Genomic DNA, 22,503 nt, shown 5'->3' with positions numbered 1-22,503 from the left:
TGATCTCTTAATACAGGCCTTTATAACCTGTACCACTTAACTTCCTTCTTCTCCTTCTTACTCTCTGCTGCTTCCTATTGGCTATCATTACCAAGCCACGCTATATCCTCTCATTTTTATTGAAGTCATATTTGTATTCATGTAAAGTTTCCCCTTGTAGCTGACCATGCATCCTGGAGGGGCTTGTAATAAGCTTGTTTCAATAGCAGCTCTGCTCTTCCTCTGCCAGGAAACATAAAGTTTGGCCACTCAACCCAGCAGTCAACGTCCCCCCTAAGGGACCACATGAGACACTTTGATCGATCTAACCTTCAAAAGTAGCTCAGCTGCGGATGAAGCTTAGATGCCATTCTGATAGAGATCCAGCTAGCTATAGAGCACTGCGTTTGGAACAGGCTTGGTTGGTCGTCTTCTATGATTCTATGGGTGCATCTAAAAGAGGATGCCATTTCGGCGCAGACTCTGTCTGTAAGGTTTTAAGCCTAGCTGTATCCCTCAGTCAGAATTGAAGCTCAACTTGTTACCTAACCTCAATTGTTACCTAAACTCTGTTACCTATTAACCTCTCTCCCCAGTGCCTGGAGCTCCTCCCAGGAAGGTGGAGGCGGATGTCCTGAACTCCACAGCTCTGAGGGTGACGTGGAAGCCCCCCCTCCAGGTGAAGCAGCATGGCCAGATCAGAGGGTACCAGGTGGTCTACTCGCGACTGGAGAACGGAGAGCCACGAGGCCAGCCCAACATCATGGATGTCTCCCTACCTGAGGCACAGGTACTGTCCCACTGCCACTCAGCTTGCTCAGTCCTACACATACTACCTGAGGCACAGGTACTGTCCCACTGCCACTCAGCTTGCTCAGTCCTACACATACTACCTGAGGCACAGGTACTGTCCCACTGCCACTCAGCTTGCTCAGTCCTACACATACTACCTGAGTCACAGGTACTGTCCCACTGCCACTCAGCTTGCTCAGTCCTACACATACTACCTGAGGCACAGGTACTGTCCCACTGCCACTCAGCTTGCTCAGTCCTACACATACTACCTGAGGCACAGGTACTGTCTGTTGCAGCTACTGGATGACACCAACTCACTCAGTACCAAACATAATGTACTGTAAATCCCAATCTCCCTCACCGTCATCTCCCTCTCCAATGTCCCAGTCAAACCTTGGTACAAATGGTATTTGCAATCTTTCTAATACTTTAACTGCAAACCAATGAATACTTAATCTGTGCTTGATTGAGCTAGCCTGCCCATTTGGTACTCCAGGAAGGCTCAAGCAAACGCTCAAAGAACCCAGGTCTCTCAAACTTTCAAAGATTCACCTCACACAGTTTTCTGTCACCCGGAATGGAGACCTGGAGGAGATGGATTTTGCTCAGTAATAACTGTTACTCTCTGTCAGTGGCAGAGAGTGGTAATCAATCACTATGATTAGTTCATTACTCCTCTTAACATGATTGAAAAGGTCCTGTTTATGTCCTGTGTGTATGTGCCTTTAAAACCCACAGTGAACAAATCCTCCCTTCTCCATTTTCTCCAGGCAGGGATGAAAATACCATAACAACTGTTTTCAGTCTCTAGCTATGCTGCTGATGAAAATGTATTGGGTGATTTTGTATTTAGATATGAATTTAGGGTTGCCTGCCTTTTATGTAATTGAGAATGTAAATTCACTGCCTTGTTATTCCAGGAAAAGGTTATTTTATATTGTTGCTTGGGTTTTTCACCATCTTGTTGTAGTAATCGTAAATTAAGAATATAAACTGCATAAACATAATCCTGATAAGGAATGCACACGCACGCACACACACACACACACACACACACACACACACACACACACACACATACACACAGACACTACCGTTCAAAAGTTTGGGGTCACTTAGAAATGTCCTTGTTTTTGAAAGAAAAGCACATTTTTTGTCCATTAAAATATCATCAAATTGATCAGAAATACAGTGTAGACATTGTTAATGTTGTAAATGACTACTGGAAATGGCAGATTTTTTATGGAATATCTACAGAGGCCCATTATCAGCAACCATCACTCCTGTGTTTCAATGGCACGTTGTGTTAGCTAATCAAAGTTTATCATTTTAAAAGGCTTATTGATCATTAGAAAACCCTTTTGCAATTATGTTAACACAGCTGAAAACTTTTGTGCTAATTAAAGAAGCAATAAAACTGGCCTTTAGACTAGTTGAGTATCTGGAGCATCAGCATTTGTGGGTTCGATTGCAGGCTCAAAATGGCTAGTTTGAGAAACAGATGCCTCACAAGTCCTCAACTGGCAGCTTCATTAAATAGTACCCACAAAACACCAGTCTCAACGTCAACAGTGAAGAGGCGACTCCGGGATGCAGAGTTGCAAGGAAAAATATATCTCAGACTGGCCAATAAAAATGAAAAATTAAGATGGGATAAAGAACACAGACACTGGACAGAGGAGCCTAGAAGGCCAGCATCCCAGAGTCGCCTCTTCACTGTTGACGTTGAGACTGGTGTTTTGTGGGTACTATTTAATGAAGTTGCCAGTTGAGGACTTGTGAGGCGTCTGTTTCTCAAACTAGACATTCTAATGTACTTGTCCTTATGCTCAGTTGTGATGGGTGCATCTAAAACTCCTCTTTATATTCTGGTTAGAGCCAGTTTGCGCTTTTCTGTGAAGGGAGTAGTACACAGCGAGTTCTTCAGTTTCTTGGCAATTTTTCATATTGAATAGCCTTTATTTCTCAGAACAAGAATAGACTGACGAGTTTCAGAAGAAAGTTATTTGTTTCTGGCCATTTTGAGCATGCAATCGAACCCACAAATTCTTATGATCCAGATACTCAACTAGTCTAAAGAAGGCCAGTTTTATTGCTTCTTTAATCAACACAACAGTTTTCAGTTGTGCTAACATAATTGCAAAAGGGTTTTCTAATGATCAATTAGCCTTTTAAAATTATAAACTTGGATTAGCTAACATAAAAAGCGACAAAAACAACAACACGGAGTTACACATAAACAAACGTACAGTCAATAACACAAAAAAATAAGAAAAAAAATATGAACATTTGGAACACATGAGTGATGGTTGCTGATAATGGGCCTCTGTACGTCTATGTAGATATTCCAAAAATCTGCAGTTTCCAGCTACAATAGTCATTTACAACATTAACAATGTCTACACTGTATTTCTGATCAATTTGATGTTATTTTAATGGACAAAAAAATAGTTTTTGTTTCAAAAACAAGGACATTTCTAAGTTACCCCAAACTTTTGAACGGTAGTGTACATACAAACTCTCTGGTTCTCTCTCTCTCTAGTTGTATTAGCAATATACTGTAGGAAGATCTCTAGTCGTTTTATAATGTTGTAGTTTTCCGTGTGAGGTACGGTAGGGAGAGGGTGTAGGTACAAGGTGTTCTCCTGGTATTAGCTTGTGGGAGCATGCCTTCCTTCTCTCTGAAGCACACAGTGTCAAACCCTCTTCCAGCTTCTCAGCTTATCAGTGGTAGCACGCCATGCCATTCTCCTCAGATAGCTGCAGGCAAGCCTAGCTGACACGGTAGGTATGGAGGTGTGATGAGATGTTCAACGAGACAATTCACTAGACAACATGTCTGATTCTGCTGCTGTTTTACAGCGGTTCGCTCAGGCAAATCTACTGTATTATCCACATCACTGGCATTGGTATTGCTGTGCTGTGAATGTGGGATACTCTGCTTGTGCACCTTAAATCTGCAGCGTGCGATTCGTACGTGGCACGACAGCTGGTCTGTTGTTTTTCTAATTGCAGACTGACCCTTTAAACACTTTTGTTTAGTTAAAAAGTTGTACCATACAGTATATAAGATAAATAATTGGTATAGCTGGGTCAAGCAGACTGTCCACTGTGCTCATGTTTCTTTTTACTTCATTGTGAAACAGAACGTGAGCTATCGCGACATCAGACTAGTTCCAACAGACTGCTGATGACCAACCATTTTCCTGTGACCTTGCTATGAGACAGCCACCTAAAGACTACTTCTCAAATCTCTGTTCCTTGATGGCTGCTTCATCTGGTCTCTGTGATGCACCACTCCTTCGACACACACACACACACACACACACACACACACACACACACACACACACACACACACACACACACACACACACACACACACACACACACACACACACACACACACACACACACACACACACACACACACACACACACACACACACACACACACACACTGCACCACTCCTTGGCCAAGCTGAAAAGTCATGTATACTTATCATGTGGTGTGAGGCCGATCGTTCTGGTCATTTCACATTGTTTTTCTCTCTCCCAGAGACGTCTCACCTCTGATTTCCTTCATGAGGTGCATTCCTGTCTTATCTGGGCAAGAAGCAGGGCTTGATAAAGGCCTCTGCCTCTTCATCCCCCTACCACATTTATGACTCACAGATACAGGCAATGACACACACACAGGAGCGAACACGCGAACACGCGAGCACACACATGGACTTCCACACACATGGACTTGCACACACATGGACTTGCACACACATGGACTTGCACACACATGGACTTGCACACACATGGACTTGCACACACATGGACTTGCACACACATGGACTTGATAGTGATGAAAGTGACTTGACTCTACACGTACAGTAGGGGAGAGTGTGGTAAGTTGAGCCAAAGGAATAAGTTGAGCCATCCTTGTTTTTAGGAAACCATACACAAAATTAATAATTTGACCAAATATTTAAGAAGAGGTCATAATTTCATGGAGTGTGTGAAGGAAGAAACCACATGGAAAAGTGGTAAGCAAGTTAGGTCCAAAAAGCTGATTTTCACCAAGTCAAATAAATGTATTGTCTTAGTGTCACGCCCTGGCCTTTGAGAGGTTTTATTCTCTACTTTGGTTAGGCCAGGGTGTGACTAGGGTGGGCATTCTAGTTTCTTCATTTCTATGTTTTCTATTTCTTTGTGTTTGGCCGGGTGTGGTTCTCAATCAGAGGCAGCTGTCTATCGTTGTCTCTGATTGAGAACCATACTTAGGTAGCTCTTTTTTCCACCTGTGTTTGTGGGAAGTTAACTTTGTTTGATGGCACATAGACTTAAGCTTCACGGTTTGTTTTGGTATTGTTTATTGTTTTGATGGCGACATCGACTATAAAAAGTATGTACGCTCACCACGCTGCACCTTGGTCCTCTCCTTTAAACAGCCGTGACACTTAGAGGTTTCGTGATGCTTGTATCTATCCCAAAGTAGATATTTTTAAGATTGTTTTATACGTCAGTTGGGATCTATTTAAGCTACTGTAATATTATGAGGTCCTAAACCTTGCATGAAAGTGCATCCTTGTAGCTGTGTGAGCTAATATAGTCAAAATGTTTGTCTTAGGGTAATTTGAGCGAATTGAAGTGTTTTCTTCCCAGGCATAATGAAAGGCATTTTTGCTGGGATATGAGGTAACAACAGGATCTGGCTTATGTTAAAAGTGTTTAAAAAAGTACAAAGTGTCTGTTACTGTAGGTGTTAAGTGTCAAAAGATGCTTAACATTATGAAAAGACAACAGATTGTGATTGTGTTGAATTGTGTTTGGGGAATAAAGATATTCATGGTTTTAAAATGGTAGTGGTAATATTTATTCAGTACAGACATTTGTAGGCGGCTTAACTTACCCTGTCCTGGCCTCAATTTACCCCTAGCCTCAATTTACCCCAAAAGTGTGCCAAGAGACCACTTTTTATGGATAAGATATGTTCTCAAAACTGCAATGTTTAAATGAATTCTGATTATTTCCAGGGATACACATTCTGAAATATATGTAGATTTCTTTGTTAGAAACAATACTATATTTCCCTTGACGGAGTAATGACTCAACTTACCCCACTCTCCCCTGTGGAGCAACACACACACGCATGCAGACAGACACACAGACACACACACACACTCCTCTCACAACTCAGACTGACCATCACACAAATTGATCGCTGATTTTAGAGAGTTTTTCCTCCTACTTTTATTCATAGATATTGGTCCGTTTTTATTTGTAATGTTTCTTATTAAATGTCTCTTGCCAAACCAGTGGAGTGTTTTCATATTAGAATCAATAAATAGTCTGCAGTAGTTTCCTTAGTCCCCTGCATTGGAATGCCACACAGACCTAAAAGGAAGGGATTCCCAAACCTTCCATAACAAAGCCATCACCTACGGAAAATGAACCTGAAGAAGAGCCCCCTAAGCAAGCTGGTCCCGGGGGTCTGTTCACAAACACAAACAGACTCCACAGAGCCCATGGGCTGTTGCTCTGATCTGCTATATACACAGACTAACAGACCCCACAGAGCCCACGGGCTGTTGCTCTGATCTGCTATATACATAGACTAACAGACCCCACAGAGCCAACGGGCTGTTGCTCTGATCTACTATATACACACACACTAACAGACCCCACAGAGCCCACGGGCTGTTGCTCTGATCTGCTATACACACACACACTAACAGACCCCACAGAGCCCACGGGCTGTTGCTCTGATCTACTATATACACACACACTAACAGACCCCACAGAGCCCACGGGCTGTTGCTCTGATCTGCTATACACACACACACTAACAGACCCCACAGAGCCCACAGGCTGTTGCTCTGATCTGCTATATACACAGACTAACAGACCCCACAGAGCCCACGGGCCGTTGCTCTGATCTGCTATACACACACACACTAACAGACCCCACAGAGCCCACGGGCTGTTGCTCTGATCTGCTATATACACAGACTAACAGACCCCACAGAGCCCACGGGCTGTTGCTCTGATCTGCTATATACACAGACTAACAGACCCCACAGAGCCCACGGGCTGTTGCTCTGATCTGCTATACACACACACACTAACAGACCCCACAGAGCCCACGGGCTGTTGCTCTGATCTGCTATATACACAGACTAACAGACCCCACAGAGCCCACGGGCTGTTGCTCTGATCTGCTATACACACAGACTAACAGACCCCACAGAGCCCACGGGCTGTTGCTCTGATCTGCTATATACACGGACTAACAGACCCCACAGAGCCCACGGGCTGTTGCTCTGATCTGCTATATACACAGACTAACAGACCCCACAGAGCCCACGGGCTGTTGCTCTGATCTGCTATACACACACACACTAACAGACCCCACAGAGCCCATTGGCTGTTGCTCTGATCTGCTATACACACACACTAACAGACCCCACAGATCCCCATGAGCTGTTGCTTGATCTGCTATACATACAGTACATATGGCCTGATTTGGTAGGGAGGAGGAGGAGGAGGAGGAGGAGGAGGAGGAGGAGGAAGGAGTAAAATAAGGGTAATTAAATAATACTTGGAGGATGAGGATCCATCTATATTAGGTTGTGTGTAGTTGGGTCTCTGTTGTATATGCATCACACACACACACACACACACACACACACACACACACACACACACACACACACACACACACACACACACACACACACACACACACACACATTGTCAGATCAGTTGGATCTCTCTCGGTCGGTCGTATATACATCACACTCTTCTCTGTGATGGATGGATTCCGTCCCTGGTGTGGTGCTGAATCACTTTCATTGGGCTGTTTTGCCAGGCTCAGGTCTTAATGCCAGAGCAGAGCTCCCCAGTCCACCACGGCCGGCTGTGCCCGTGTTTATGGCACTCACGTCCTTGTCAGCCCCATGAAAAACAGTCTCTCTGGCTCCTGCTACTGATGAAGCCTGGGAACTAAATCTGTTTGAAAGAGGCCATCACCATTCCCCTCGGTCGCTTATACAACGTTACACACCCAAGGACAGAGATTGGTCACTTTTGTTAAGATGTATTTCACTTGCTTTGGCAATGTAAACATGTGTTTCCCATGGCAATAAAGCCCTTTGAATTGAATTGAAATGAGCTTGTCGCAGAGAAACATTAGCAAAACTACAAGCTGTGATCACTATAGACATAGAGAGAGAGAACAGCATTTCAGTGAGAGAGAAACTAACACATTAGCTAGACTGTAAGCTGTCATCACTATAGGCTTAGTAGTGTGTTGTTTTTCAGTTGAAGGAAGCTTTAAAATTCCCCTAGTCGTTTTACTGTGGCTGTGGGTCATCTCTTTAGAACAGCAGGCAAGCTTGGATTACTGCTCTCTTTGTCATGCTTATGACAAAAGCCTTAATGACAGAGTAAATTCCACCATATCAAATGATTGGCCGTGGAGGTTAGAGACTCTATGGAACATAAAGGTTTAATTGCCTGCCAACTCCCTGCCCAGTGCTTTACGACGCCTTTACCGTTCATGTTTATACCTGACTCCCCTCTCTCTCCTTCTCTCTTTCTCCTTTCACTTCAATTCAAAGGGCTTTATTGGCATGGGAAAAATATTGCCAAAGCAAGTGAAATAGATAATAAACAAAAGTGAAATAAACAATCAAAAATGAACTGGAAACATTACACTCACAAAAGTTTCAAAGGAATATAGACATTTCGAATGTCATATTATGGCTATGTAGTGTTGGAACAAGGCAAAATAAATATGCAGAAATATGGGTTGTATTTACAATGATGTTTGTTCTTCACTGGTTGCCCTTTTCTTGTGGCAACAGGTCATATATCTTGCTGCTGTGATGGCACACTGTGGTATTTCACCCAATAGATATATATGGGAGTTTATCAAACTTCAGACTTATCAGACTTTTTTTCTAATTCTTTGTGGATCTGTGTAATCTGAGGGAAATATGTGTCTCTAATATGGTCATACATTTGGCAGGTGGTTAGGAAGTGCAGCTCAGTTACCACCTCATTTTGTGGTAGTGTGCACATAGTCTGTCTTCTCTTGAGAGCCAGGTCTGCCTACGGAGGCCTTTCTCAATAGCAAGGCTATGCTCACTGAGTCTGTACATAGTCACAGCTTTCCTTAATTTTGGGTCTGTCAGTGGTCAGGTATTCTGCCACTGTGTTCTCTCTGTTTAGTCCCAAATAGCATTCCAGTTTGCTCTGTCTTTTGGTAAATTATTTCCAATGTGTCAAGTAATTCTCTTTTTGTTTTCTCATTATTTGGTTGGATCTAATTGTGTTGCTGTCCTGGGGCTCTGTGGGGTGTGTTTGTGTTTGTGAACAGAGCCCCAGGACCAGCTTGCTTAGGGGACTCTTCTCCAGGTTCATGTTATGGAAGGTCTGGGAATCTGTTCCTTTTAGGTGGTTGTAGAATTGAATAGAAAGCCCTTCTTGCCTTGTCTCTCAGATCATTCACAGCTTTGTGGAAATGACATGTGGTGCTGATGTTTAGGCCGAGGTATGTATCGTTTTTTTGTGCTCTGGGTCAACGGTGTCTAGATGGAATTTGTATTTGTATTTGTGGTCTGGACCTTTTTTGGAACACAATTATTTTTGTCTCACTGAGATTTACTGTCAGGGCCCAGGACTGACAGAATCTGTGCAGAAGATCTAGGTGCTGCTGTAGGCCCTCCTTGGTTGGGGACAGAAGCACCAGATCATCAGTAAACAGTAGACATTTGACTTCAGATTCTAGTAGGGTGAGACAGGGTGCTGCAGACTGTTCTGGTGCTCTCGCCAATTACTTGATAAATATGTTGAAGAGGGTGGTGCTCAAGCTGCATCCCTGTCTCAGCCCACAGCCCTGAGGAAAGAAATGTGTGTGTTTTTTGCCAATATTAACTGCACACTTGTTGTTTGTGATTTTATATTGTCGTATGTTTTTCCCCCAACACCACTCTCCATCAATTTGTATAGCAGACCCTCATGCCAAATTGAGTCAAAAGCTTTTTTTGAAATCAACAAAGCATGAGAAGACTTTGCCTTTGTTTTGGTTTGTTTGTCAATTCAGATGTGCAGGGTGAATACGTTTTCTGTCGTACAGTAATTTGGTAAAAAGACAATTTGACATTTGCTCAGTACACTGTTTTCCCTGAGGAAATGTACGAGTCTGCTGTTAATGATAATGCAGAGGATTTTCCCAAGGTTGCTCTTAACCCATATCCCACAGTATATCCCACAGTTTTGTGGATTGGGGTGATCAGTCCTTGGTTCAAAATATTGGGGAAGATGCCAGAGCTGAAGATGATGTTAAAGTGTGTAAGTATAGCCAATTGGAATTCGTGGTTTGTATTTTGTTAAATGTAATTGGAGAATCCAGCGGGTTCTGGTAGTTTCCCCTCTTTCTCTCTCTCTCTCTCTCTCTCTCTCTCTCTCTCTCTCTCTCTCTCTCTCTCTCTCTCTCTCTCTCTCTCTCTCTCTCTCTCTCTCTCTCTCTCTCTCTCTCTCTCTCTCACTCACTCACTCACTCACTCACTCACTCACTCACTCACTCACTCACTCACTCACTCACTCACTCACTCACTCACTCACTCACTCACTCACTCACTCACTCACTCACACTCACTCACACTCTCTCACTTGCACGCACACAAACACACACACACACACACACACACACACACACACACACACACACACACACACACACACACACACGCACACACGCACACACGCACACCCACACTCTCTGTCTCTATCTCCCTCTCTTTGTCTGTCTTCCCTGTCTCGTTCTCTATCTTCTCTCTCTCTTCTCTCTTTCTCTTATTTTTGGACAACTGAAGGATTCTAAGAGGCCCCAGTGTTGATGGCTGTGAAGCGTGAGGCTTGTCTGATCAGATAAGATTGTCTTGATCTGTCAAACATGGATCTGTGTCTCCTGGAGCCCTGGAAAATGTGTGCTTCAGCAGAGACAGGTCACTGTGAGAGGGAAGGGGGAGAGGAAGAGATGGAGAGTGGAGGAGATCGAGAGAAGAAGGGAGGGAGTGGAGGAGAGAAGGAGAGAGTGAGGGAGAGATAGTGGAGGAAAAAGGGAGGGAGAGAGGAGAGAAAGAGGAGGGGAATTGGGGAGGGGGAGAGAGTCTGTCGTGGTGTGTGGGTGGTAAGGAGCGATTATCGCTAAACAAGGGCAACCTTGGTGCTTGAAGCCCACACTCTGGCATATATTTACTGCACAGAGGAGAAAAGAGGCTCTGGACTCTCTCTCTTTCTTGTTACCTTCACAGTGCACATTGTAACGTCACAAATGGCAGTACACACATTCTTCTTGTCAAATGGCTACGACTTGAATGTTGTGTATTTGTTAGTTGTTAGTGACTTCTCCACGAGTGTAGTCTGCAACAATTAATTTGAACGCTATAGTGCTTGTTAACAGTAGCACAGTTGCTTCTAAAAACTATACTGAACAAAAATGTAAACGCAACATGTAAAGTGTTGTTCCTATGTTTCATGAGCTGAAATAAAATATCCCAGAAATGTTCCAAAAGCTTATTCCTCTCAAATGTTGTGCTCAAATGTGTTTACATCCCAGTTAGTGAGCATATTTTATTTTCTAAAATAATCCATCCACCTGACAGGTGTGGCATATCAAGAAACCGATTAAACAGCAGGATCATTACACAGGTGGACCTTGTGCTGGGGACAATAAAAGGTCACTCTAAAATGTGCAGTTTTGTAACACAACACAATTCTACTGATGTCTCAAGTTTTGAGGGAGTGTGCAGTTGGTATGTCCTACTGCAGGAATGTCGACCAGAGCTGTTGCCAGATAATGTAATGTTAATTTTTGTACCATAAGCCACCTCCAACGTTGTTTTAGAGAATTTTCCAGTACGTCTAACCCGGCCTCACAACCGCAGACCATGTGTAACCACACCAGCCCAGGACCTCCACATCCGGCTTCTTCACCTGAGACCAGCCACCCGGACAGCTGATGAGTGTTTCTGTCTGTAATAAAGCCCTTTTGTGGGGAAAAACATACTCTGATTGTTGGCGCTGGCTCCCAAGTGGGTAGAGCTATGCCCTCCCAGGCCCACCCATGGCTGTGCCCCTGCCCAGACTTGTGAAATCCATAGATTAGGGCCTAATGAATTTATATCAATGGACTGATTCCCTTATATGAACTGTAACTCAGTAAAATCATTGAAATTGTTGCACGGTGCGTTTATATTTTTGTTCAGCATACAGTAGATAGTCTTCTCTCCTTCCATTTAACCCACATCCCTAAGGTATTTCCTTAATCCTGTTCAAGCAGAGCTGCCAGGCATGCTTCGATACGTTTCAGGCAGGCAGCTATGTGTGAAGCTAAATGGAGCAAGACATATATACTGCCTTCTGCCATCCACGACCATAGAGCTGTATTAAAACTGCTTGAGCGACTGACCACCCGTCACAAAACGAAATGTTCCGAAAAGGATTGGAGTTGCTACGCTGCTAAAGGACAGGTAATGGGACACTCTTCATTAAAAAGAGATGGAGAGGGAGAGAGAGGGTGAGAGGGAGAAAGAGAGAGAGGGAGAGAGAGATGTAGTGGTATCAGGCACGCTGTCGCAGTCAAGTGCCAGGCAGACAGTCATTTGATCACAGGAAATTATGAGATACATAGCATACAGGAAAAATTGATAGATATGGCAATTTTATAATGAGACGGGTTCGTGTCAGTGTGGGTGTTGTACTCACTGTGTTATAAGTGTCTGCTACTTAAAAGGATGTTTTCAGCTGCGGTCTCCACTTTCGCTGTTGGAATAGCAGGCACTAGACAGTCTACTGTCGTTTCCGTTTTAAAACAGAAAGGAGCTGTTATCCTCTAGCTGTAAGCTCATGCTGTTAGCATCAGGAGAAGGGCTCATTTATTTTGTATTCAGTGTCAGAGGCCTCTCTCTGTTTTACAAGGAATTATGAAATAAAGAAAAGTACAACGTCAAGAAAAGGGAGATTTTCAATTTATTTTGGGAGACCTTTGCACCCGATGCTTGTCTCTACTGTTGCTACAGTATGCTGAACGTTTCTCTCTGTTGCTGCTGTGGGTGAATTATAGGTTCCTCAAGCAACATCTGCCCAGATAATTCATCTTGACAAAGCATCTCTGAGGCTTTCTTCAACTGAAATAAACACCACCGTTAAATGAATAACGCTAGATAAGACTGTCTCTAGAAGTCAACAAAATACAACCTAGGCCTAAGCAAATATATATGACAAAGGAATATCTATAAATTCTTCAGTATCTATAACGAAAGCAGGCCAGTTGCTCCTTATACAGTACACAGTACATATAGTCACTCCAAGAGGAATAAGGTACTCAATGCGACTAAGTCTATACGATCCCTGCAGGAAATGAACCCATGACCTTGGAGATGAAGGACCTTTTCTAACAGTCAATGGAGTGGTCTAGTTTCTTATTAATAGAACTGTGCAGCAGGGCAGAGTAGATTATAGCTGTAGTGTTGTCCAGAGTCCTGTAGTCCAGTAGCATTGACCTTTCTGGTGTCAGTGAGTGAGTGAGTGGCTCAAGCAGTGGAGTACCCTTTGACCTGCACTGTGTGACACATACTGCATAAACACTGCTTAGTCAGAGGCTGCATCCCAAAGGGCACCATATTCCCTATATAGTGCACTACTTTTAAAATAGAGAGCCATTTGGAGTACAGCCTCAGAGTCAGACATCCACTCACAAACACACAGCCTTGAAGCTCTATGTGGTACTCTGTGTACCGGCCTTCCAGTTCTACTCACTGACTCATTTACACTGAGGTCAAACAGGCTAAAGGGCCTTTGATGTGTTCAGTTTGTCCCTCAGGGGCCACCGTCACACAGTCGTGACATCACCCAAAGAAGGATGCTGTGACTGGCAGCTACTCCAAGGCTGCAAGGTAGTATAGAGTTCAGTAGCGCACCCACACCTACACCTCACCTTCCCACCACCTCCTCCTTTAAAAACTACAGTCAAGACTCACAACACATTCTATCAAAGAGCTTTTCCACTCAATTCCACTCAACTTAAGTCAAATGCACACTATTTTCTCATGGTTCACTGTGTAATGAGAATGTGTCAACCTTTTCCCTTCACTCGTCTTCGGTTATTGACTGGTCAAGTGTTCAAGTGGTCAAGTGTGGTCAAGTGTTTTTATGGGTTGTGGAGATAATTTGTGTTGTGTGATGACATAGCCTCCAGCTAAGATATTTCTGATACACACATTTGAAGTGTTCTGTTTATGGGGAGTACTCTCAACTCCGATGTTTGCCATATCACATATCCCATCCCATCTAATATCACATCTAATATCCCATCTAATATCACATGTAAATGCCACATCTAATATCACCTCTAATATCACATATAATATCACATCTAATATCACAGATAATATTGCATGTAAATGTCACATCTCATATCACATGTAAATGTCACATATAATATCACATCTAATATCACATATAATAACACATGTAAATGTCACATCTAATATCACATCTAATATTACATCTAATATCACACATAATATCATATATAATATCACATCTAATATCACATCTAATATCACATCTAATATCACATATTATATCATATATAATATCACATCTAATATCCCATATAATATTACATCTAATATCACATCTAATATCCCATGTAATATTACATCTAATATTAGATCTAATATCACATCTAATATTACATCTAATATTACATCTACTATCACATCTAATATTACATCTGATATCACACATAAATCATATATAATATCACATCTAATATCACACATAATATCATATATAATATCACATCTAATATCACATCTAATATCACATCTAATATCCCATATAATATTACATCTAATATCACATCTAATATCACATCTAATATTAGATCTAATATCACATCTAATATCCCATGTAATATTACATCTAATATTAGATCTAATATCACATCTAATATTACATCTAATATTACATCTACTATCACATCTAATATTACATCTGATATCACATCTAATATCCCATATAATATTAGATCTAATATCACATCTAATATCCCATGTAATATTACATGTAATATTACATCTAATATCACATCTAATATCACAGATAATATCACAGATAATATAATATCACAGATAATATTGCATGTCCTAATATGCTAAGTCCTCCTGAGGATCTGCCTTTTTACTGAAGCTGCTGGGAAATGACTGACAACACAGCTCTTAGCTCCCTCTGGAGATGCCTACTGGAGAACTTTTATTTGTATTGCTTTTAAATCTTTTACATGTATTTATTTATTTATTTATTTTTTAATTTTATCCCCTTTTCTCCCCAATTTTCGTGGTATCCAATCGCTAGTAATTACTATCTTGTCTCATCGCTACAACTCCCGTACGGGCTCGGGAGAGACGAAGGTCGAAAGCCACGCGTCCTCCGAAGCACAACCCAACCAAGCCGCACTGCTTCTTAACACAGCGCGCCTCCAACCCTGAAGCCAGCCGCACCAATGTGTCGGAGGAAACACCGTGCACCTGGCCCCCTTGGTTAGCGCGCACTGCGGCCCGCCACAGGAGTCGCTGGAGCGCGATGAGACAAGGATATCCCTACCGGCCAAACCCTCCCTAACCCGGACGACGCTAGCCCAATTGTGCGTCGCCCTAACGGACCTCCCGGTCGCGGCCGGCTGCGACAGAGCCTGGGCGCGAACCCAGAGACTCTTGTGCCCTAGACCACTGCCCCACCCGGGAGGCCCCTTAAATTATTTTTTTTATCTTATTAACACTTTGTTCTAGCTAGCTATATGTGTAGGTAGCTATCAAGTAAACACAATGATATATCTAAAATGTTCTGCCATTGTAATCCTTTGGGCGGGTTTGGTAACATAATGCAGAAGTGACAGTGTAAACATTTATTTTAATTTTAATTTTTTCACATCTCATATCACATGTAAATGTCACATCTAATATCACATCTAATATCACATATAATATCACATGTAAATGTCACATCTAATATCACATCTAATATTACATCTAATATCACATCTAATCTCATATATAATATCACATCTAATATCACATCTAATATTACATGTAATATCACATCTAATATTACATCTAATATTAGATCTAATATCACATCTAATGTCACATGTAATGTCACATCTAATATCACATCTAATATTAGATCTAATATCACATCTAATATCCCATGTAATATTACATCTAATATCCCATCTAATATTACATCTAATATCACATCTAATATTACATTTAATATCCCATCTAATATTACATCTAATATCCCATCTAATATTACACCTAATATCCCATCTAATATTACATCTAATATCACATCTAATTTCACAGATAATATCACATCTAATATTACATCTAATATTACATCTAATATCCCATCTAATATCCCATCTAATATTACATCTAATATCACAGATAATATCACATCTAATATTACACCTAATATCCCATCTAATATTACATCTAATATCACATCTAATATTACATCTAATATCACATCTAATATTACATTTAATATCACATCTAATATTACACCTAATATCCCATCTAATATTACATCTAATATCACATCTAATATTACACCTAATATCCCATCTAATATTACATCTAATATCCCATCTAATATTACATCTAATATTACATCTAATATCACATCTACTATTACATCTAATATTAGATCTAATATTTCATCTAATATTACATCTAATATTAGACCTAATATCCCATCTAATATTACATCTAATATTAGATCTAATATCACATCTAATATTACATCTAATATTACATCTAATATTATACCTAATATCCCATCTAATATTACATCTAATATCACATCTAATATTACATTTAATATCATAACTAATATGACATCTAATATCACATCTAATATTACATCTAGTATCACATGTAATGCGGATTTCTGAGGATGTTGCCTGAAGTGTTTTAGGATGGCCCTTTAGTTTCTGGAATAGCTTATCCCATTCTATAGTTTTTCTTCCAAGCTACTGAGACTGCTACTAAGGAAATAGTGTGTGATCACAAAGTACAAATAGAATATATTACGATTATGGCTCGCTCTGAACTCCAGACAGAAACCTTGCTAGTGAAGAAACACATCAATTACTTTATGAAACAGAGACAGTGTAAGAGCTGTCGCTCTCCTCATCCTCAGATGAGGTGAGGAGAGAAGGATCTTCTGACCAAAATGCGGAGTCTGGGAAATATGCCATCTTTATTATAAATTACAATGATGCAGATGGCAACACGAAAACTAAACAAAACACTTTCAAACTACAAAATAACAAAACGACGTAGAACGAAAACCTGAACATAAACTTACATAACTGGAACGTAAACTCACGAACAGGCAACAGACGACATCGAAACAAAACGAACAGCCAAACAGCTCCATATGTGAAAAAACATCGATAACGACACGAAGACATCACAGGAGACAATCACCCACAAACACACAGTGATAATGCCCTACCTAAATATGACTCTTGATTAGAGGAAAATGCAAACCACCTGCCTCTAATCAAGAGCCATACCAGGCACACCGAAACCAACATAGAAACAGATAACATAGACTGCCCACCCAAAACACATGCCCTGACCATAAACACATAAAAAACAACATAAAACAGGTCAGGACTGTTACAGTACCCCCCCCTCAAGATGCGCACGCCGGGCGCACAAGCACAAAGTCCAGGGGAGGGTCCGGGTGGGCAGTTGACCACGGTGGTGGTTCCGGCTCAGGACGCTGTCCCCATACCACCATAGTCACTCCCCTCTTCTTTCTACCCCTTCTAATGCCCACCCTAACACTACCTTCCCCTAAATAAACAGCTAGCACCAGGACAAGGGGCAGCACCGGGACAAGGGGTAGCACCGGGACAAGGGGCAGCACCAGAACAAGGGGCAGCACCAGGATAAGGACCATCACTGGGACAAGGGGCAGCACCGGGACAAGGGGCAGCACCGGGACAAGGGGCAGCACCGGGACAAGGGGCAGCACCGGGACAAGGGGCAGCACCGGGACAAGGGGCAGCACCGGGACAAGGGGCAGCACCGGGACAAGGGGCAGCACCGGGACAAGGGGCAACACCGGGACAAGGGGCAGATCCCGGCTGAAGGACTCTGGCAGGTCCTGTTTGGACGGCTCTGGCAGGTCCATGCTGGCTGACGGCTCTCTACGCTCATGGCAGGCTGACGGCTCTTGACGCTCATGGCAGGCTGACGGCTCTCGACGCTCATGGCAGGCTGACGGCTCTCGACGCTCATGGCAGGCTGACGGCTCTCGACGCTCATGGCGCTCTGACGGCTCTGGCTGCTCATGGCTCACTGACGGCTCTGGCTGCTCATGGCTCACTGACGGCTCTGGCTGCTCATGGCTCTTTGACGGCTCTGGCTGCTCATGGCTCTTTGACGGCTCTGGCTGCTCATGGCTCTCTGACGGCTCTGGCTGCTCATGGCTCGCTGGCGGCTCTGGCAGATCCTGTCTGGTTGGCGGCTCTGGCAGATCCTGTCTGGTTGGCGGCTCTGGCAGATCCTGTCTGGTTGGCGGCTCTGGCAGATCCTGTCTGGTTGGCGGCTCTGGCAGATCCTGTCTGGTTGGCGGCTCTGGCAGATCCTGTCTGGCTGACGGCTCTAGCGGCTCCTGTCTGGCTGACGGCTCTAGCGGCTCCTGTCTGGCGGATGGCTCTGTAGGCTCATGGCAGACGGGCGGCTTTGCAGGCTCATGGCAGACGGGCGGCTTTGCAGGCTCATGGCAGACGGATGGCTCAGACGGCGCTGGGGAGACGGATGGCTCAGATGGCGCTGGAGAGACGGATGGCTCAGATGGCGCTGGGGAGACGGATGGCTCAGATGGCGCTGGGGAGACGGATGGCTCAGATGGCGCTGGGGAGACGGATGGCTCAGATGGCGCTGGGGAGACAGATAGCTCTGTAGGGAGGAGAAGGAGAGACAGCCTGGTGCGTGGTCTAGGCACCGGCTGCGCTGGAGAGGAGGAAACAGCAGGAGAGAGAACCCCGAGAGACAGCCTGGTACGGGGGGCTGCCACCGGAGGACTGGTACATGGAGGTGGCACCGGATATACCGGACCGTGAAGGAGGACACGTGCTCTTGAGCACCGAGCCTCCCCAACCCTACCAGGTTGAATGAACCCCGTAGCCCTGCCAATGCGGCGAGGTGGAATAGCCCGCACTGGGCTATGCAGGCGAACCGGGGACACCACCTGTAAGGCTGGTGCCATGTACACCGGCCCGAGGAGACGTACTGGAGACCAGCTACGTTGGGCCGGCTTCATGGCACCCGGCTCGATGCCCAACCTAGCCCTCCCAGTGCGGCAAGGTGGAATAGCCCGCACTGGGCTAAGCACGCGTACTGGGGACACCGTGCGCTTTACCGCATAACACGGTGTCTTACCAGTACGACGCCTTCTACCTCCACGGTAAGCACGGGGAGTTGGCTCGGGTATCCTACCCGGCTTTGCCACACTCCTCGTGTGCCCCCCCCCAAGAAATTTTTGGGTCTTACTCACGGGCTCCCAACCGCGTCGTCGCGCTGCCTCCTCATACCAGCGCCGCTCAGCCTTCGCTGCTTCCAATTCCTCCTTTGGACGGCGATATTCCCCTGGTTGAGCCCAAGGTCCTCTACCGTCCAATATCTCCTCCCAAGTCCAGAAATCCTTATTGCTCCGTCGAGCATTCCCATACCGCTTGGTCTCTGTATTTTGGTGGGTGATTCTGTAAGAGCTGTCGCTCTCCTCATCCTCAGATGAGGTGAGGAGAGAAGGATCTTCTGACCAAAATGCGGAGTCTGGGAAATATGCCATCTTTATTATAAATTACAATGATGCAGATGGCAACACGAAAACTAAACAAAACACTTTCAAACTACAAAATAACAAAACGACGTAGAACGAAAACCTGAACATAAACTTACATAACTGGAACGTAAACTCACGAACAGGCAACAGACGACATCGAAACAAAACGAACAGCCAAACAGCTCCATATGTGAAAAAACATCGATAACGACACGAAGACATCACAGGAGACAATCACCCACAAACACACAGTGATAATGCCCTACCTAAATATGACTCTTGATTAGAGGAAAATGCAAACCACCTGCCTCTAATCAAGAGCCATACCAGGCACACCGAAACCAACATAGAAACAGATAACATAGACTGCCCACCCAAAACACATGCCCTGACCATAAACACATAAAAAACAACATAAAACAGGTCAGGACTGTTACAGACAGTTTCTCAGACTGTTTATTGTCCTTAGCGTTCGCTGTGCTATGATGATGCATCTTTCCTTGATTTAGTGCATAACCTGCACTTCCAATAGGGGACTAGCACTGCGCCCCTGGTCTGCCCGCCCTGCAGCCCTTGTTTATGATAAGGCAATTTTTTAAGAAGCTAGAAAAAGGAGTGCGTCCCTTTGTCTTTTATTTTCCGTTAGTCAGCAAGGTCGTGGAGCAGAATACAAATGCCCTGTGTCTCTGAATCAATTCTTCTGTGGTACCTGCTATGTGTCGGGCGTTTGAGAGAGAGAGAGAGAGAGAGAGAGAGAGAGAGAGAGAGAGAGAGAGAGAGAGAGAGAGAGAGAGAGAGAGACCAAATAGAATCTCCATCAGCCATTACTGCCTTTACTCAGAAGAGAAATAGCCTCTACTGGCTGAGTCTGGGAGAAATGGGGAAGAATGGAGGGGGCGAGCCTAGGAGGGGGTCTGGGAGGAAGGCTGGGAGGGGGCTGTAGGGTTTAAGGGGCTCTAGCCAGCTTTATTTCAAAGGGAAGTGTGAATGAAGGGAATAGGTGGTGCAGGTACCTCACGGCAAAAAAGAAAAATGTAATCTCCAAACTGGCTGCTGAATAAGCAAAAGGGCTCTAACCTCTGAAGGTGAAATGTAATCTCAACTCACTGACAGGCACATTACATCAGCACAGGACAGCTAAACCACCAGCCAATAGCTATGAGTGTCTCTCTCTCTACTTCTCTCTGTCTCTCTGTCTCTCTCTCTGTCTCTCTCTCTCTCTGTCTTTCTCTCTCTCTGTTTCTCAGTGAGACACACACACAGACAGACACACGCACACACACACGCACACACACACACACACCGAGTTAGACTTCAGAGTTACTTCCTACACCCTATATCTCAGAGGATTTTTCTTGTTATTGCTTATCTTCCTTTTTGTGTTGGTTCATATAATCTCATCCTGGCTTGGATGTCACCCACTATTGGCCATCTGAAATATCTGAACAAAAAGCATCAATCATACCAATGGAATAACAAGGTAGTCGATTTGTGTCTCAAAACCATGCAGGCCACTTTCTAAGAATTTCTAAGAATGATGAATTTGTTTGGAACCTTTATGTTTGGTCAAGGGTTGGGATATACATATTGACATGTTTTCAGACACAGTATATGTTTGTTGGAATGATGTTGCAGGTAAGTTATCAGGATTGTCTTTTGATAATTGTATTCCCCTGATCGATAAACCCACACATCAAGTACATCAGCAGGGATGTCCCAACCAACACAGATTGCCCCTCAGGACTAGGAGCTGTGCTCCCCTGCTCACTAGGTGGCGCTGTGGAGAGCAACCACCCTCCCTCCACCCATCTACCTGTATCCATTACTGCATGTTAACCCTTTCCCTCCCCCTCTAGTTTCCTCTCCCAGTCTTCCAGTCACTAATCACCTGGAGACTGAGCATGCCACTGTTGCAGTCCCTGTAGGATGGCCTATGGCCCTTTTCTTACCTACAGAGAAAAAAAAGTTCAATCTTTTTTTTTGTTCCATCTATGCTGTTCTGTGTTTGACTTCCTCTCTCCCTCCCTCCTGTCTGCTCCCTGTCATCAGTGGAACGTTGAGGATACCATGGACTATGTGAGTAGGAGAAGTGTGTAGTGTGTGCTGGGTGCGATGCAGTTTGAAGGTCCGTGGGCCCATGGGGAGCTCTCTCTGTTCTCTCTCCCTATCCTCTCCCATTCCCTCTCTCTATCTCTCTGTCTGGGGACTAACACTCTCTCCTTCCCTTAACCTCAAGCAGTCAGACTCGTAGGAACATTTCCCTTTAGAAAGACCTAGACAGGGAACACATAGTATGTGAAATAAGCTTTTCCACCTCATCATTCTTTTCATGTAATGTAACTGTAACAGAGTGCCTCTTCTTCCTTAAAAACAGTTTTCTATGATATGAGACATAACTTATACATGACCTTAACTGAGCATTATTAACATGCTACAGTTTATACATGAACTTAACTGAGCATTATTATCATGCTACAGTTTATACATGAACTTAACTGAGCATTATTATCATGCTACAGTTTATACATGAACTTAACTGAGCATTATTATCATGCTACAGTTTATACATGACCTTAACTGCGCATTATTATCATGCTACAGTTTATACATGACCTTAACTGAGCATTATTATCATGCTACAGTTTATACATGACCTTAACTGAGCATTATTATCATGCTACAGTTTATACATGAACTTAACTGAGCATTATTATCATGCTACAGTTTATACATGAACTTAACTGAGCATTATTATCATGCTACAGTTTATACATGACCTTAACTGAGCATTATTAT

At 43.6% G+C, this 22,503-nt stretch overlaps 1 protein-coding gene across 5 annotated transcripts in view; it reads left to right on the top strand.

The window, feature by feature from the left end:
• Nucleotides 1-22,503, top strand: part of LOC129845914 (receptor-type tyrosine-protein phosphatase F-like) — a 93,514-nt gene that overhangs the window by 47,272 nt on the left and 23,739 nt on the right. For 4 of the 5 annotated variants that reach the window (XM_055913852.1, XM_055913854.1, XM_055913853.1 and 1 more), the window contains 2 exons: nucleotides 576-769; nucleotides 21,757-21,783. In XM_055913852.1, coding sequence (XP_055769827.1) covers nucleotides 576-769; nucleotides 21,757-21,783 — 221 coding nt within the window. The remainder of the gene's footprint in view (nucleotides 1-575; nucleotides 770-21,756; nucleotides 21,784-22,503) is intronic. The other variant, XM_055913855.1, reaches the window with a different exon arrangement.

The sequence above is a fragment of the Salvelinus fontinalis genome, unplaced genomic scaffold (genome assembly GCF_029448725.1).
Source record: "Salvelinus fontinalis isolate EN_2023a unplaced genomic scaffold, ASM2944872v1 scaffold_0402, whole genome shotgun sequence".
Lineage (NCBI taxonomy): Eukaryota > Metazoa > Chordata > Actinopteri > Salmoniformes > Salmonidae > Salvelinus > Salvelinus fontinalis.
This window is presented reverse-complemented; position numbering and strand designations above follow the sequence as displayed.